The sequence below is a fragment of the Monodelphis domestica genome, chromosome 3 (assembly GCF_027887165.1).
Source record: "Monodelphis domestica isolate mMonDom1 chromosome 3, mMonDom1.pri, whole genome shotgun sequence".
Lineage (NCBI taxonomy): Eukaryota > Metazoa > Chordata > Mammalia > Didelphimorphia > Didelphidae > Monodelphis > Monodelphis domestica.
The window spans coordinates 65,910,593-65,928,550 of record NC_077229.1 but is presented as its reverse complement, the minus strand read 5'-3'; the positions used below and the strand labels follow the sequence as shown (position 1 = coordinate 65,928,550).

Below are 17,958 nucleotides of genomic sequence, written 5' to 3'. Positions count from 1 at the left end.
TCTCATTTTGTACTTGATCCAATCAGGCACACCCTTGATTGCCCTGTCATGGAGCATTTCCCTGAGGTTTATGCAAAAAGATCAGCCACCTCAAAACTGTGAACTATGCCCTAAACTGAAGCCTATACTTGTACTCCTGGCTTCATTCTGGGTCAACACAATTTTGAGCCCATTTCAGCCCATATTTCCCTGGGATGAGACTCCAGACTAATTAGGTTTGAAATTTCAAGGGCATGAGTTGGCTAGGACCACTGTTTGCCCCAGGCAGGATATCAGGGTCTGAATGTTGGCTTGATCTTAGGTACTGAACCTGGGACAGCAGATGTGAGGTGGAGATGTGTAGCTTGCCTCTGAATTGCTCTTCACTCCTTGCTATAATCTTGCCAAATGAGGTATCCTCTCACCCCAGTGTCCCAGATATTCTCTGTCTACCTTTGAGGTTTTGCTTTTCTTGGAAGTTTTTTGGTCCTGTCTCCTTATTGGTTCTTTGGCTCCTGTATTCATTTTGTGGTGATATTTTGATATCAGTTGGAGATGATTCTCATGTTGGATTGGAGCTTCTCTGTTCTACTCTGCTTTATTGGACCCACCCGTATAGAAACAATTTTTGACAATTGTTTTCTGATATTTTAGCATTCAGACTTTCTTTCTCTTTCCTTTTCCCCACCTCCAGGAGGCACTAAATAGTCTCATAGAGGTTCTACAACTGTTTTCATGTAATATGTATTTCCATATTGCTCATGCTATGACAGAAGAAACTTGTCAGATAAAGAATAAAAAACACTTGAAGGAAATGAAGCTGGCATTATTTGCTCTGCAACCAGACTCCAGTAATTTCTTTTTTGTTGTGCATAGCATTTTTCATCAAGGGCTCCAAATGCCTTTTAGAAAATGTGGCCCTAGAATGTTTTCTCCAAACTCTTTATTCACAGTTTTGCAGTCCTTGTTTTTTTGTTTTCCATTTCAAATGATTAGCTTCTGACTGTATTAGACACTGATCTGGGAAAGAGGATTAAGGTGGGGTACTTAGGTAGCATGGTAGCTAAATAGTTATGATCAATAAAATGTGGTCCAGCACCAATTTAATCTCAGTAGCTGGGTGGAAGGTGGATGGGAAATGGTGGTGAGTGTGGAAGCTGGTAGATCAGTTAGGTTGTAACAAGAGTCCAAGCAACAGTAGGTATTGGTTGTTGGATTAGAGTGGTAGCCACATAAAGTGGGGAGAAGGGGACAGATGAGAGAGATGATATGAGTATAGAATCACTGAGTCAAGGCAAGCAATTGACAGAGAGGGGTGAGAGAAAGGGAAGAGTCAAGGACAGTAGTTAAAGTTTGGGTCCAGGACATGGAAGGGATAGTGGTGTTTACTTTGTTAAGGTGTGTGCCCAGAGATCAGATGTGAGGATTTTTTCATCCTTCCCTTATAGCAAGTGGGAGACCAAGACTGGAAACTTTTACTATGAAATTCACCATAAACAATACTCTGTACACAGAAGATATGGAACAGCCATACTCAGAGAAATTCAGCTCTACAGAGAGAATCCTCCATCACCTAGTGAGTCTCTCCCTCTATCTAGCCAGAGGTTGCCTTTCTTAGCCCTTAGGGATGGGGATCCTGTTCTGTTCTATGCATTTATTTACTCACCCCTTTCCCTCTTCTGTCTTCCAGCTCAGAGGCTTGTTCAAGAACAGTAGCCTGGCTTCTAGCTATACTAGGTGAGTGCTGACCTCACTGAGGTGAGAGCCCCTGGAAAGACTGGACCCCAAAGGTCCAGAGTCCCTGCTTATCTCCACTGGGGCTGGCTTGGTTCTGCCCTTTTTTGCTTCTTCACCTCCTAAGCTGGATTCCCAAGGAATTGATCCATGCATGTTACTACATATCTTGGAAGGGAAGAGGAAAGGAATGAGCATTTACCATGTATCAGGAATGGTGCTAAGCACTTTACAAACATGATCTCATTTGATCCTGACAACCCTGTGGAACAGATCATACCCTTTTATCAACATGCTCATTTGACAGTTGAAGAAAATGAGTCAAACAGAACTTAAGGGGTTGGTCCAGGGTCACAAAGTTGTAAATGTCTAAGACCAGATTTGAACCTGGGTCTTTTTGACTCCAGGCTTGGTGCTCTATCCACTACACTATCAGATCCTTGAGGAGCATTAGATGCCCCTGCTTGACCTTAAGCTGGAGATGATTATTGGAAGAGAAGCGAGAGCCCAACAAGGCCAACCCCTCCCCCAAATTCTTTTATAAATGAAAGATACAATAGAGCTGGACAGAAACTCAAGTTCAACTTCTTCATCTTAAGGGAAACAAAACTGAAGGCCCAAAGATATGACAGAAACAAGAATTAAAGCCCTGATTTTAGAAATTCAAATTCATTTCCTCTTCTGGTATTTTTGGTAAACATTCTTATAAAGTGGAGTAAGGTCTTGACTTGGAGTCAGGGGAGATTTGGGTTGAAATCCCACCCTAATAGTAGCTATTAATTCTATTGGGCAGGCCATTTACTTCTCTGAGCTTATTTCCTCATCTATAAAAATAGACACTTTGATTCCTTACTTCATTAGGTGACTGGGTAAGTCCCAAATCAATTAATAAGGCATTCATGCAAGGCATCCCCAAAGTCTTAGTGTGATTTGAAGGTATTAAAGCTTTTGGGAGATCATATAAAATGCTTTAAAGTCTGCAAAGCATGCACATATGATCTCATTTCTTCCTAAACAACCACCCTGTGAGGCAGATTCTAATTTTATCCCGGTTTTAAAGACTAGAGATTAAATATTTGTGGAACCATCACTAATGAATCTAGTGAGATGGATTTAAACACAGACCTCTTGATTCCAAGTCCAACTCTGCCCACTAAACCATACAAGAAGAACCTCAGTATTCCAGATTCCAGCATACCATCTACTGTGCCATTTCCTTTATTATCTTTAAAGTATTATAAAACACTGCCTAATTCTCTGCACTTCCCCAAGACCTACTTGGTCTTTTCCCAGACATGAAGAATCTCTTTTCCTCTTACTCTGTTCCAAAACAATGTTGGAACATTACAATACTGACTCTCCCAAGGAAACAGCATTAGTACATAGAACATACAGTTATGGAAAGAAAAGAGTTTACTGGAAGCACTGATAACCCATTCTTGGGGTAACTAACTCGATCTTGTCTAAAAGCATCCTTCCCAGGAGTTTTCAGGCTCCCTATCAATGTCTTTCCCTAGGCCTGTGAAGGATGGGGAAGCCACTGGAGTGGATGTTGTGTGTGCCCATTATAAAGACCCCAGCAGGCCTGTCCTGTACCACGTGAAGGTTTACTTGGAGCTGAGCAACCAGACCTATGGCATCATCAGGCTCGGCCCCTACACCCTGAACAGCGACAGCCTCTTCCTCATTGGTGAGCAGCCTCATTTTAGACATGCATTTCTATTTCCCTGACTCCTTCCCTTCTCAAGAAATGGTCAATTGGCCAAATTTACCCTTTCTGTGATGTAGAAATTCACAACCTGGGTTCCAGGGACTCATTTAAACAATTACCTTCTGTCTTGGATTTCATTTTAAAGCAGAAGAGCAGTAAGTGCTAGGCAACTGGGGTTATGTGATTTGCCTAAAGTCACACCACTGGGAAGTATCAAACCAGGTTTGAACCTAAGACCTCTCATCTCCAGTCATGGCTTTCTATCCATTGCACCTCATCCCTGCCAGTCCATGAAGTTATTTAAAAACAATTAGATAATCTTAATATAGAATGGGTTTCCTTTGTATCATTTTTGTTTTATATATTTGGAATGTGATTCTGAGAAAGGATCCATAGTCTTTGCCAGACTTCCCAAGGAGTATGTGATACAAAATAGGGTAAAGATCATCACCCCTCTACAGAGACAATTTGATTTCTGTAGTTTCTACTCTTCCTGTCAGTTTTAATGACTTGAAATGTAGGATAAGACTAAACTAAAATAGAGAGACCATGAAGTGAGACCTGGTGCTGAGTCTAGGCACCGTCTACTCCTAGTGATGCCCCAGTGCTCCCCCAAACTCCTCATCAATTGCTTCTCCTATTTCTCTCTCTGTCTCTGTCTGTCTGTCTGTCTGTCTGTCTGTCTCTTTTCTCCACAGGTTATAATGATAAACATTCTGGGACCATAAGCAGTAAGTATTCATTTTTTTATTTCTCCCTAAATAGAAGGAAAACAATCACCCATTTCACCTTGGACTTTGGGGAGGAGGGAAAAAGAACAAGGGAATGAAATTAGTCAGGGAAGAAACTTTCTCTCTTCCTTCTATATTCATGGCTCAGGACTGAGTACAAAATTCAGGCTAACAAGCAAAAGAGATTTATTTCTACAGTACCTCAGAGAACCTAGCAGTTTTCCCTACCCTTCAATTTCCTTCATGATGGATGACTTTAATTCATGATGATTTTATTCTCAGTTACTTCAGTAACCACATTTTCTCCAATCACCTCTCTTGTTCCATCATCATTCTCCAAACCAACAGTAGGAACCATCTGGGTCTCTACTTGTATTCCTCAAATATTTCATTTCCATTAGATAAGAGCACTGGATAGATAGAGAGAGGAAAGGGAGGGGTAGTAGTCTACTGACTGGCAGAGCAGGAAGGCCAGGCAGGCTGCTGCTGAGAGTGAATTCTTGGGCTAGAGTATCTAAAAACCACCTCTGGGTATTCCCTTTTCCACCATTGCATGGGGTAATTGCTTTTTCTTGCATATTTCTACAAAGCCAGAATACAGATACATCATCCTCCTTGTTTTCCCTAAATTTGACATTCTATCTTCTAAGTTGGTGTCTTTGCATGGCATTTCCAAAATTCCTGAAAAACATTCCCACTTCCCCTCCTCCTCTGCCTTGTAGAATCCTCAGCTTCCTTCAAGACCCAGTTCATGTGGCACCTCTTACAGCGAGCTTTCCCTGGTCCTTCTTAGATGTTAGAATAACCATGTGTATATTTTTCCTCTTAGGTGCTCTGTCTTCTCATAGAATGTAAGATCCTTGAGGGCAAGACCTCATTTTCATTTCTTTTATTTTTTTTGTATGTTGAGGGCCCAGTACACTGTCTAGCACAGAACCAAAAGCTACTAAATATTTGTCAATTGAAATTAGAATTTTTCAAGTTCTTCAAAGTCTGTCAGAAGGACTGTATCCCATGTTAGTCCAGCCTGGACAAATGGCAGATTTAATAATTACCTTAGTGTTCATTTGCTGTTTCTTGATTATAAGTGTCCTGGAAACTCAAGCGTACATTCCCAGTCATGACTCCTGTACCCCAAATGTTCTGTTGGGAGAGCCATGAAATTAGCAGATTGATCCAGGGCTCCTCTTGAAGTACCCAGTTATGATTCCAAATATTAATGTGAGATTTGAAATGGTTGAGGTCTTAAACTATAGTGATTAAAATAGTGGAAGATATAAATTGTGATAGATATAAGAGAGGGTGAGTAAATTTGACCACAGAAATATGTTTCACTACAGTGTCTTGGGTTTAAAACCAAATATAAGGTGGTCGCCAGGGAAATATTCCCAATTATTCAAATACCCAAGTCAATTGGGTTTTATAGAGATTTTAATTAACAATAGAATGAGTAATCAAAGAAAGAGAGAGAGAGTAAGAAAGGAATAAGTATGAAGAGCCTCAAGCCAATATGGCCTAGACCTGAGTCTTAAAAGAGAAATGAGTCAGTTTTTTATAACTCACCATAAGATCTGTCTAAGTAAGGAATTCTAATGACACCAGGCCAGCGTCCTTCCTCAAAGAGTCTTCCAGCTAGAGATTGTTTCAAAGGGCCTCTCCCAAGAGCCTCCAGAGCTCCTACCGCAGAGGGACAGAGCCCCTCAGAGGAGCTCCTCAAGGAGCTCTCCTTCAGAATGAGAGTCAGAAATCGAGATCCTCAGAATGAGTCTTCTCAAAATGAGCTCCCTCAGAATCAGATCCAGCTCTTCTCTGAGCTCTTATTTTTACGGGCAAAATCTCCTATGCCACCTCCCCTAAGTCCTTACATCTACCAATCACTGTAGATGTTTCTAAAGGACCGCCCATTTTGAATTCACAGCTGAGTAGTTTTAATCTCTTTAGTAAGTCAGGAAAAAAATGCTGCTGTGTCGACAAATTTCATTAGAAACAACCTCTGAATAAGTTATCACCCTTTTAGGTTTAAGTAGTTTACAAGTTGCCCCACCTTTACAGGTACTTAGTATCCCATTGTATCAATTCTAAAACAGTCATGACTCAATGAACTTCCTGTCCCTTCCATAAGCATGTATCAAAGTAGTTTTCATTGTTCTCAAGGAGCTCTCTGTCCTAAAGCAGTCCTAAGTAGGGTGGAGTAGGGATATTCCCAAGGCAAGGAGCCCTCACATTCAAGTAGAATTCTCACTATCTTCTAGGGAATTTTTTAAAGTAGAAGATTCCCCAATGGGGGAAACCCCTAACATTCATAAGTCTGGGAAATCTTGAGGTTTACATTAAATGATAACCAACAACATAACACACAGAAGGGAGTTTTATTAACGAAACTGCAGCTTGGGGCTCAACACTAAAAATGGCTGGCCCCAAGTCTGGGACTTGCAGGCTTATTATACACTTTTGTGGTAGAGAGAGTGCAGAGGAATTCCTGGGCTAGGGGGAGTGAACAGGAACTCCTGGGGCTGGGGTCCTTATCAGTTCCTAGCACATTCCAGGGTATAGTCACTGGTTCTTCAGTAACTTGACTACAGGTGCTCTAGGGGGTCAGGGAAGGGGAATACAGGGTTTGGTGACTTGCCTGAAGGGAGTCTAGGGGCCAGGGTGTCAGGGAAGGGCATAGGAGCTGGTTCTTCACTCTGACCTTGGTTTCATCAATCAAAAAATAAATCAACAAACATTAATCAAGTACCTACTATATGCCAGACATGGTGTGAACTGTGTCTTGCAAGCATTTCTGGAATTATTTCTAACATTAATGGTGGTAATAGATGTCCTTATTTTACCCCTAATTTCATTGGACAGACCTTTAAAGTTTCTCCTCTCTATATATATTGTTGGTTCTTGGTCTTAGCTAAATACTCTTTACCATATCAAGGAAACATCTATTCCTCCTTAGGATATTACATGTTTGTTAATTATTTGCCATTTTCTGTGAAAGTGTTTACTGCATATATTGTTGTAAGATTTTTATTTTTGTTGTTAATCTGTGGTATTATTTTTATAGTTTTATAGTTTTCTTGAACCAACCTCCCATTCCTAGACTTAATATATTCCAGTATCAGTGGAAACTCTTTTTTAAATTTTTTATTTTTTTAAAACCCTCATCTTCTGCCTTGGAGTCAATGTTGACTTCAAGGCAGAAGAGTGGTAAGGGCTAAGCAATGGGGGTCAAGTGACTTGCCTAGGGTCACACAGCTGGGAAGTGTCTGAGGCCAGATTTGAATGTAGGACCTCCTATTTCTAGGCCTAACTCTGAATTCACTGAGCCACCCAGCTGCCCCCCTAGAAACTTTTTTTTTTAAATATTATTTTATTTGGTCGTTTTCATACACTATTCACTGGAAACAAAGATCATTTTCTTTTCCTCCCCTCCCTTCCCCACCCCCCCCCCCCGCCTTTCCCTCTCCCATAGCCGACGCATGATTCCACTGGTTATCACATGTATTCTTGACTTGAACCCATTTCCCTGTTGTTGGAGTTTGCATTATAGTGTTCATTTAGAGTCTCTCCTCAGTCTCATCTCCTCCATCCCTGTAGTCAAGCAGTTGCTTTTCAGTGGTGTTTTTACTCCCACAGTTTATCCTCTGCTTGTGGGTAGTATTTTTTTTTATTAGATCCCTGCAGATTGTTCAGGGAAATTGCATTGATACTAATGGAGAAGTCCATCACCTTCGATTGTACCACAATGTATCAGTCTCTGTGTATAATGTTTTCCTGGTTCTGCTCCTTTCGCTCTGCATCACTTCCTGGAGGTTGTTCCAGTTCACATGGAATTCCTCCACTTTATTATGCCTTTTAGCACAATAGTATTCCATCACCAACATATACCACAATTTGTTCAGCCATTCCCCAATTGAAGGGCATCCCCTCATTTTCCAATTTTTGGCCACCACAAAGAGCGCAGCTATGAATATTTTTGTACAAGTCTTTTTGTCCATTATCTCTTTGGGGTACAAGCCCAGCAGTGCTATGGCTGGGTCAAAGGGTAGATATTCTTTTATCGCCCTTTGGACATAGTTCCAAATTGCCCTCCAGAATGGTTGGATCAATTCACAACTCCACCAGCAATGAATTAATGTCCCCACTTTGCCACATCCCCTCCAGCATTCATTACTTTCCATAGCTGTCATGTTAGCCAATCTGTTAGGTGTGAGATGATACCTCAGAGTTGTTTTGATTTGCATCTCTCTGATTATAAGAGATGTAGAGCACTTTTTCATGTGCTTATTAATAGTTTTGATTTCTTTGGCTGAGAATTGCCTGTTCATGTCCCTTGCCCATTTGTCAATTGGAGAATGGCTTCATTTTTTGTACAATTGACTTAGTTCTTTATAAATTTTAGTAATTAAACCTTTGTCAGAGGTTTTTATGAAGATTGTTTCCCAATTTGTTGCTACCCTTCTGATTTTGGTTACAATGGTTTTGTTTGTACAAAAACTTTTTAATTTGATGTAATCCAGATTATTTATTTTGCATTTTGTAACTCTTTCTAATTCTTGCTTGGTTTTGAAGTCTTTCCCTTCCCAAAGGTCTGACATGTATACTATTCTGTGTTCGCCTAATTTTCTTATAGTTTCCTTCTTTATGTTCAAGTCATTCATCCATTTTGAATTTATCTTGGTGTAGGGTGTGAGGTGTTGATCTAAGCCTAATCTTTCCCATACTGTCCTCCAATTTTCCCAACAGTTTTTATGAAATAGTGGATTTTTGTCCCAAAAGCTTGGATCTTTGGGTTTGTCATATACTGTCTTGCTGAGGTTGCTTGCCCCCAGTCTATTCCACTGATCCTCCTTTCTGTCTCTTAGCCAGTACCAAATTGTTTTGACGACCGCTGCTTTGTAATATAGTCTGAGATCTGGGACTGCAAGACACCCTTCCTTTGTATTATTTTTTCATTAATTCCCTGGATATCCTTGATCTTTTGTTCTTCCAAATGAACTTTGTTATGTTTTTTTCTAAATCAGCAAAAAAAATTTTTGGAAGTTCCATGGGTATGGCACTAAATAGATAGATGAGTTTGGGTAGGATGGTCATTTTTATTATATTGGCTCGTCCTACCCATGAGCAGTTAATGTTCTTCCAATTGTTCAAGTCTAGTTTTAGTTGTGTGGAAATTGTTTTGTAGTTGTGTTCATATAGATCCTGTGTTTGTCTCGGGAGATAGATTCCTAAGTATTTTATTTTGTCTAAGGTAATTTTGAATGGGATTTCTCTTTCTAGTTCTTGCTGCTGAGCTGTGTTGGAATTATATAGAAATGCTGATGACTTATGTGGGTTTATTTTGTATCCTGCAACTTTGCTAAAGTTGTTGATTATTTCAATTAGCTTTTTGGTTGAGTCTCTAGGATTCTTTAAGTAGACCATCATGTCATCTGCAAAGAGTGATAATTTGGTCTCCTCCTTGCCTATTTTGATGCCTTCAATTTCTTTTTCTTCTCTAATTGCTACTGCTAGTGTTTCTAATACAATGTCAAATAATAGAGGTGATAATGGCTATCCTTGTTTCACTCCTGATCTTAATGGGAATGAATCTAGTTTATCCCCATTGCAGATGATATTTGTTGATGGTTTTAGATATATACTGTTTATTATTTTTAGGAATGACCCTTCTATTCCTATGCTTTCTAGTGTTTTTAGTAGGAATTGGTGTTGTATTTTATCAAATGCTTTTTCTGCATCTATTGAGATAATCATGTGGTTCTTGTTGGTTTGCTTGTTGATGTGGTCAATTATGTGGATAGTTTCCCTAATGTTGAACCAGCCCTGCATCCATTGTATAAATCCTACTTGATCATGGTGGATGACCCTTCTAATCACTTGCTGGAGTCTTTTTGCTAGTATCCTATTTAAGATTTTTGCATCTATATTCATTAGGGAGATTGGTCTATAGTTTTCTTTCTCTATTTTTGGCCTGCCTGGTTTTGGAATCAGTACCATGCTTGTGTCATAAAAGGAGTTTGGTAGGACTCCCTCTTTGCTTATTATGTCAAATAGTTTGTATAGTATTGGGATTAACTGTTCTCTGAATGTTTGATAGAATTCGCTGGTGAATCCATCAGGCCCTGGGGATTTTTTCTTAGGAAGTTCTGTGATGGCCTGTTGGATTTCTTTTTCTGATATGGGATTATTTAAGAAAACTATTTCTTCTTCTGTTAGTCTAGGTAATTTATATCTTTGTAAATATTCATCCATATCACCTAGGTTGGTATATTTATTGCCATATAGTTGGGCAAAGTAGTTTTTAATGATTGCCTTAATTTTCTCTTCATTGGAGGTGAGATCCCCCTTTTCATCCTTGATGCTATTAATTTGCCTTTCTTCTTTCCTTTTTTTAATTAAATTAACCAGTACTTTGTCTATTTTGTCTGTTTTTTCAAAGTACCAGCTTCTAGTCTTGTTTATTAGCTCAATAGTTCTGTCACTTTCTATTTTATTAATTTCTCCCTTAATTTTTAGGATCTTTACTTTTGTTTTCTTCTGGGGGGTTTTAATTTGTTCTTTCTCAAGTTTTTTGATTTGCATTTCCAATTCCTTGATCTCTGTCCTCCCTAATTTGTTAATATATGCACTCAGGGATATGAATTTTCCTCTAAGTACTGCCTTGGCTGCATCCCATAAGGTTTGAAAGGATGTTTCGCCGTTGTCATTTTCTTCAACGAAATTGTTAATTGTTTCTATGATTTCTTCTCTAACTATCCGATTTTGGAGTATCATGTTATTTAATTTCCAATTAATTTTTGATTTGGGTCTCCATGTACCCTTGCCGATCAATATTTTAATTGCCTTGTGATCTGAAAAGGCTGCAGTTAATATTTCTGCTTTTCTGCATTTGAGTGCCATGTTTCTATGACCTAGTGTATGATCTATTTTTGTGAATGTGCCATCTGGTGCTGAAAAGAAGGTGTATTCTTTTTTGTCCCTATTTATTTTTCTCCATATGTCTATTAATTCTAATTTTTCTAAGATTTCATTCACCTCTTTTACCTCTTTCTTATTTATTTTTTGGTTTGATTTATCTAAATTTGATAGTGGTTGGTTCAAGTCTCCCACTAATATGGTTTTACTTTCTATTTCCTCCTTCAATTCTCCTAGTTTCTCTATTAAAAATTTGGATGCTATACCATTTTGTGCATACATGTTGATTAGTGATATTTCCTCATTGTCTATACTTCCTTTTAGCAGAATATATTTACCTTCCCTATCCCTTTTGATCAGGTCTATTTGTACTTTGGCTTTGTCAGATATCATGATTGCAACTCCTGCCTTCTTTCTATCGGTTGAGGCCCAAAAGGTCTTACTCCAACCTTTAATTCTAACTTTGTGAGTGTCAACCCGTCTCATATGTGTTTCTTGAAGACAACATATGGTAGGGTTTTGGGTTCTAATCCAATCTGCTATTTGTCTGCGTTTTATGGGTGAGTTCATCCCATTCACATTCAAAATTATGATTGTTATTTGTGGATTCGCTGGCATTTTGATATCTTCCCCTAGTTCTGACCTTTCTTCTTTAGCTTTCTTCTTTTGAACCAGTGAGAAAGTGTCAGTCCTCCTAGTCCCCTCCCTTGAGATGCTTCCCTTTCTAGCCCCTCCCTTTTTATGCTCCCTTCCCCTCCCCCCTCTCCTTCCCTCCCTTTTTATACTCCCTCCCCCCTCCCCCTCCTTGATTTTCCTTTCTTTCTTGCCCTAATGGATAAGATAGAATTCAGGATCCCACTTGATCTAGATGTTCTTCCCTCTCAGATTTGATTTCACTGAGAGTAAGGTTTAAGTATTTCCACTTTACGCTCTCTTGCTCTCCTTCTCATATGAGAGTTCTTCCCCTCCCCTTCCCATGTGTATCTTTATATGGGAAAGATTATTCTATTGATTCCCCCCCCCTATTTCTTGAAGTTAATCTTAGTATTATCGTGGTTCCACCCTCCCTTTTCCTTTCTTTGCCCCAACTTTCCCCAAATCTTCTTAATGCCCCAATCTTTCCCTATGCATTTTTCTTCTAACTACTCTTACGATGATACAATTTATGAGAGTTACACAAAACATTTTCCCCACTTATTAATATATATAATTAGATGTAAATGTAGTCCTTATAGAAGAGAGTTTGACTTAAAGAGAAAGATAAGATTTATCTCCTTTTCCCTTTCTTTCATATTTACCTTTTCATGTTTCTCTTGCTTTCTGTGCTTGGATATCGAACTTTCCACAGAGCTCTGGTCTTTTCTTAGCAAATGCTTGGAAATCTTCTATTTTGTTGAATGCCCATACTTTCCCCTGGAAGTATATAGTCAGTTTTGCTGGGTAGTTGATTCTTGGTTGGAGACCCAGCTCTCTTGCCTTTCTAAATATCGTGTTCCATGCTTTGCGGTCTCTTAGTGTGTTAGCCGCTAAGTCGTGTGTGATACTTATGGGAGCCCCTTTATATCTGAAGCTCTTCTTCTTGGCTTCTTGTAGGATTTTCTCCTTTACTTGGAAGCTCTTGAATTTGGCAATTACATTCCTAGGCGTTGTCTTTTGGGGATTTAGTATAGAAGGTGTTCTACGAATCCTTTCTATTTCTATTTTGCCCACTTGCTCCAGAACATGGGGGCAATTTTCTTTTATAATCTCCTGTAGAATAATATCCAATTTGTTGTTTACCTCTGGTTTTTCTGGGAGACCGATAATACGGAGATTTTCTCGTCTTCCTCTGTTTTCCAGGTCTGTGACCTTCTCAGTGAGATATTTTATGTTTTCTTCCAATTCATTAATTATTTGGGTTTGCTTTATTGATTCTTGCTGTTTTATCATCTCACTTTCTTCGAGGTGCTTAATTCTGGTCATTAGGGACTGGTTTTGCTTTTCAGCCTTGTCTGCCCTTCTATTGGATGCTTCGAGTTCTTTTTCCAATTGAGCATTCTTATCTGTCAGACAGCTGATCTCTTTCTCCCATTTTTCTTTCCAGGTTTCCATCTTTTGGATAAGTTCCAGTTTGAGATCTTCCAGAGCTTGTTGATAGTTTCCATTTTGGGAGGCGTGTTCTGAATTTTTTTGGATTTCTTCCTCATTCTCCTCTTTTACTTGGGTACTTCCACCATAAAAGTTTTCAATAGTCACTTTTTTCCCTTTCTTCCAGGAGGCTTGATTTTGGGCCATGTGCACCATCCCTTTGGTGGTTTTATTCCCCTTTACTTTTTGGTCTGGGGCCTGGGTTATATGAGCGGTTTTTCTGTGAATTTAGGTTGCTTCAGACTAGTTCTTCCCTGCCTCCGAGCCCAGGTATTCAGCTCCGCCCAGATAATCAGCGCGTGGTCCACGTTGTTATGCGCAGCCCGCCCCAAGAACAGTTCCGCTGGATTCTCCAGTGAAAGCTCCCTGAGACGTTTTTTCCTGGCAGTCCCCAGATCCCAAGGACCCTGGAGTGACCCCCCAGACAGAGATGCTCCCCACTCACTCGCTGTCCCGGTGAGCGCTCAGGTAGCTCACTCTGGTTTAGTGGGGGAGGTGGGGTGGGGGAAGGGCGACTCAGTTCACTTTTCTGTGCAAGATTTTCCTTCTTATTTTAGTGTGGAAATGTTCACGCCCCACGTACCTTTGTCTCTGTGGGGTACTGGGGAGTCCTTCTGTTCCTCCAAAGGTGATTTTATGCTCTTTTGATGTAGTCTATTTCGTTCAGTGCCGGGGAGAGGAAGCGTGTGGAGTCTAGATTGCAGCCATGATTACCCGGAAGTCCCCCCTGGAAACTCTTTGAAACATTTGAATGTATGTTGTTTTCTTTTGGTAATGTTTCACTCAATAATGTTGCATTTGTATTCATTAGGGATAGGGTAGTCTTAAATTTTCTTTTCATTCCTTTGTCTTTCCCTGGTGTAGGTATGAAGACTATGTAATAGCAATAATTTTAATAGGATTACTTATTTTTGATATTGCTCATGTAATATTGGCATTGTTTTTTCTTTGAGTATCTGATAGAATTTGCATTTAAATTAATCTCTGGAATCAATTCCAAATTGTTGAGAAAACAGCAAGAATGACTTCACAGAGGAGATGGCATTAAAACAGAGATTTTCAAAAATGGGTTGAACATAATCATTTCATAGTGGAGGGTGGAAATGAGTCATTCCATGAATAGAAAATAGTGTGAGCAAAGACACAGAGACAAGAAAAATCTGGATAGTTATGAAGTGTGAATAGGAATCCAGTTATCAGAAAGTATATGGAAGAGAGTTATATGAGATAAGGTAGATTAGATTCAGACTTTCTGAAGTTTAGCACAATGTCTTAATTAATGTGTATTGAACTAAATTGAATTACATTGGGCCTTGAATGCTAAATCCAGTTTCTTTGTATTCCTTTTGCATACAATATGCATTAAACTTCATTGAGCCTTCAAAGAATTAGGGTTTTGAAGGATTCTTTTCTCCCCCATGAAAATTTAACAACTTTATAACTGTTTAAACCCTTCCACTTTCCTGTTGCTTGAGAAAAGGGAGGGGGGAAAAGGAATATGTTGGTGATTAAATAGGGAATAAGTAGGTAGAACTTAGAATTTCTCATAATTGGAGTACTCTTGGGGGCAGCTGGGTGGCTCAGAGAGTCAGGCCTAGAGAAGGGAGGTACTAGTTTCCAATCTGGCCTCAGTCACTTCCCAGCTGTGTGACCCTGGGCAAGTCACTTAACCCCCATTGCCTAGCCCTTACCACTCTTCTGCTTTGGAGGCAATAAGCAGTATTGACTCCTAGATGGAATGTAAGGGTTTAAAAAACTAATAGTTGGAGTACTCTTGAAGAAGAATATACAAATATGGAGGAAGGAGCTGGAGGAGCAGACCTCACATGAAAGTCATTCTTATATGAATGGACAAAGGACAGTTAAATACATAGTCACATATATAACTTCTTTTGCTCCTCCTGCACAGAATTTTGCACTTGCATTCAACACAGCAGGGAAATGGGGGGAGATAGACAAAAGAGATGGAGAGACTTCAAAATGATAGAAGGGAGGGTCTAGTTGGGGAGGAAAGTCACAAGCAAAATAAGACTTCTTCCTTAGAAGGATATATCAATTAAGAGTAAATTGGACTGATTCCGCCCTCATTCCTGAAGTACAGAAGGCAAGGATGAAACCTTTCATTGCGAGGCTAATGGAAAATGGGCCATAGTCCAAAACATGCTGTAACTCACTTATCCACCCTTCTGATCACAGGGCCCAGTAGAGCAAGCGAGGGCAGAATGATGACCACAGCTGGAGAATCACAGACCATAATCATTACAATTTCCAGCCCTGCAGTAATAACACACTCTGTTCTGGCAACAACAGCAGCCCCGACCACTGCCTGTGCTATCGACTTGGAAAAAATCACTGTGCCTGCTTCCTCTGCCTTGCCAGAGCTCATGGTAGCACCATTTGCCTGGTCTGGAGTGGCGACCAGCCCATCTGAAACTACGCTCATTGCGGAAATCTGTACCCCACTTGGGGCTGGGACAGGAGGAGGGAGCCCCATAGGTGTCCCTTCACACCTCACTAGTCTTGACACGACAACATCAACCACAGTCTTTCCCTGCACCAATGTGCCCCCAGCACAGTCTACAATGTGCTCTACAATCAGCCTACAATCAGCCACAACTCTTTGCCGTGTCAGTAGAGAAGAACGAAAGCCAAAGACCTCTCTGGACACATCTGCTTCAGAGACCACAGCCATGGCTACTACAAGGGTATGGCTGGCCCTGACCAAGACTCCAACCACAATGGACATCAGCAGAGGAGCTGAGGCTGTGGTTCTGTCCACAAGTGATTTGCCCACCAGCTCAGCTGTCCCACTCATTCCCACAGATAAAGTATCCACCCAGACCACCATGACCACTATTGCACACACTGGTAAGAATAGTTCCTTCATTATCTTCCCTGCTGGAACATGGGGTTATATTTTAGTGAAAAATAGAGAGTAAAACAGTCACCACAGTTATGGTTTCTGAGTCTGACATGTCCAAGGAGGAGGTCAACCTTGTCCTTTTTCCCTTAATGACTCATGAAGGGTGTGTGATGCAGTAGTAAGAGCAGGCATTCATGTCAGAGGACCTGGGTTCAAATCTTAGATCTGATATTTTCTACCCATATGGGGAAGATTGATCAGGAAAGACAGATAATAAGGATGGAGCTTTTGCAGGATGGAGAAGATAAGCCTTTGTTTGGAATTGTGACTACACACCCATTTGGCAGTTGTGGACAAAACACCTCCTGGTACTTTGTAGATAGGATTGAGAACATGCCCAGGGCTAGAGTTATCAACTCATTCATACCTGCCCTGGGCAGATGAATAATAGCTAACATTTAGCATGCCTAGTATACAGCTAACACATATAAGTCCTACAAGATTAGTAGGGTAGTACTAAGAGAGACCCATTTGGAGGTCCTACCAAAAAGACTCAGAAGGTGTTCAAGCCAGGATTCAAGTTGTAGGTCTTCTGACTTTTGTCTAAAATTCTTTCTACTGGACTACAGTGAATACTCTTTAAGCAGACATGGTGTGGGAAGAGGAAGTTCTATGCCAGTGGAATGGTGGACTCAATAATGGGCCCAGAGTTGCAAAGTAGTAGATGGCTAGACGACCCAAGCTTTCATGATAAGTCTGCCTAGTGCAAGACTGAGGGGCTGACGATGCAAAAATGAACAGCTCCCCCCAGAGGTCAGGATGGATTTCCCTCCCCCTCTGACCAGATGATTCAGTGGCTGATCTGAAGAGATCATGTGACAACCACATCACCTCTATATCCCATAGACTGTACCCTTCCCTGTAGTATTCCTGTATGCGTGTGGTCAAGAGTTTTCATTCATAGTTTGCTGTGGTTTTTCTGTCTGTTCCCCCATTTTTTTAGCACCATCTCTGACTCCATCACCTTCCTCTAGCACTACAGGTAGGAACTCCTCTGTGCCTCTGATGCCTTTCTATGCCCAGCCTTGAGAATAGGAATTGCAGAATGTGGAGTGAGTTTCCCAATGCTATGACCTTTCATATAATTAGTTGGAAGGAACCTTAGAAGTGTCTGGGATTACGTATAGCCTCTTGTTTTACAGAGGTGGGAACTGAGGCCCAGAAAACTTAAAATGTTTGTGTCAGCATGATTGGATAGGACTGGAAGGGTACCTAAAAGGCCACTTAGCTGAACCCCTTCATTTTGCATTTGGGAAACCTGAGGCCCAGAGAAGTTATATAAGATGTCCCAGGCCACAAATGTAGAAAGCATCAGAAGTGATATTTGAACCCAGGACCTCTGATTCCAGAGTCATTGTCTTTTCTAATCTGTTATGCTCTACTTCAGGGGCTAAAAGAGAGTTCAGCCCTAGTGCTTCACATTAAATGGCTAAGGCTCTTTCCACTTCAGCGGGTGCCTTCTGTGACCTCTCCAAGGGCAGCAAATGTTTTTTTAAAAATTTTATCCGTATCCTCAGTATTTAGGATTACACTGGGAAGAAAATGAACACTTAATGATGGAGAAGGCTGCTAGCTTAATGGGACATGCCCTGGTGCATTGTTGTCTACTTCCACCTCGACCCCTGTACACATCATCTGTCCTGCTGATCTTCAAAGTGGGTTTCTGCTAGAAAATGACTTCTTTGTCTTTTCTCTGTGTTATACTTCTCCAGAATTCATTTTGAAGGCATTATGTTGGGTTTTGGAGAGGAATTTGGTAGAGATTAGATGAGGAATCTCTATCTTCTCCACCAACTTTGGCTATGTCCTTTACCGTTACTCTCATAAATCTGATTCATTGGATATTG

General features: G+C 40.4%; 1 protein-coding gene across 1 annotated transcript in view; it reads left to right on the top strand.

The window, feature by feature from the left end:
- LOC103099832 (mucin-16-like) overlaps nt 1–17,958 on the top strand; it is a 136,364-nt gene that overhangs the window by 87,267 nt on the left and 31,139 nt on the right. The window contains exons 18-22 of the mRNA XM_056820961.1: nt 1,428–1,555; nt 1,670–1,716; nt 3,231–3,403; nt 4,123–4,155; nt 15,385–16,056. Coding sequence (XP_056676939.1) covers nt 1,428–1,555; nt 1,670–1,716; nt 3,231–3,403; nt 4,123–4,155; nt 15,385–16,056 — 1,053 coding nt within the window. The remainder of the gene's footprint in view (nt 1–1,427; nt 1,556–1,669; nt 1,717–3,230; nt 3,404–4,122; nt 4,156–15,384; nt 16,057–17,958) is intronic.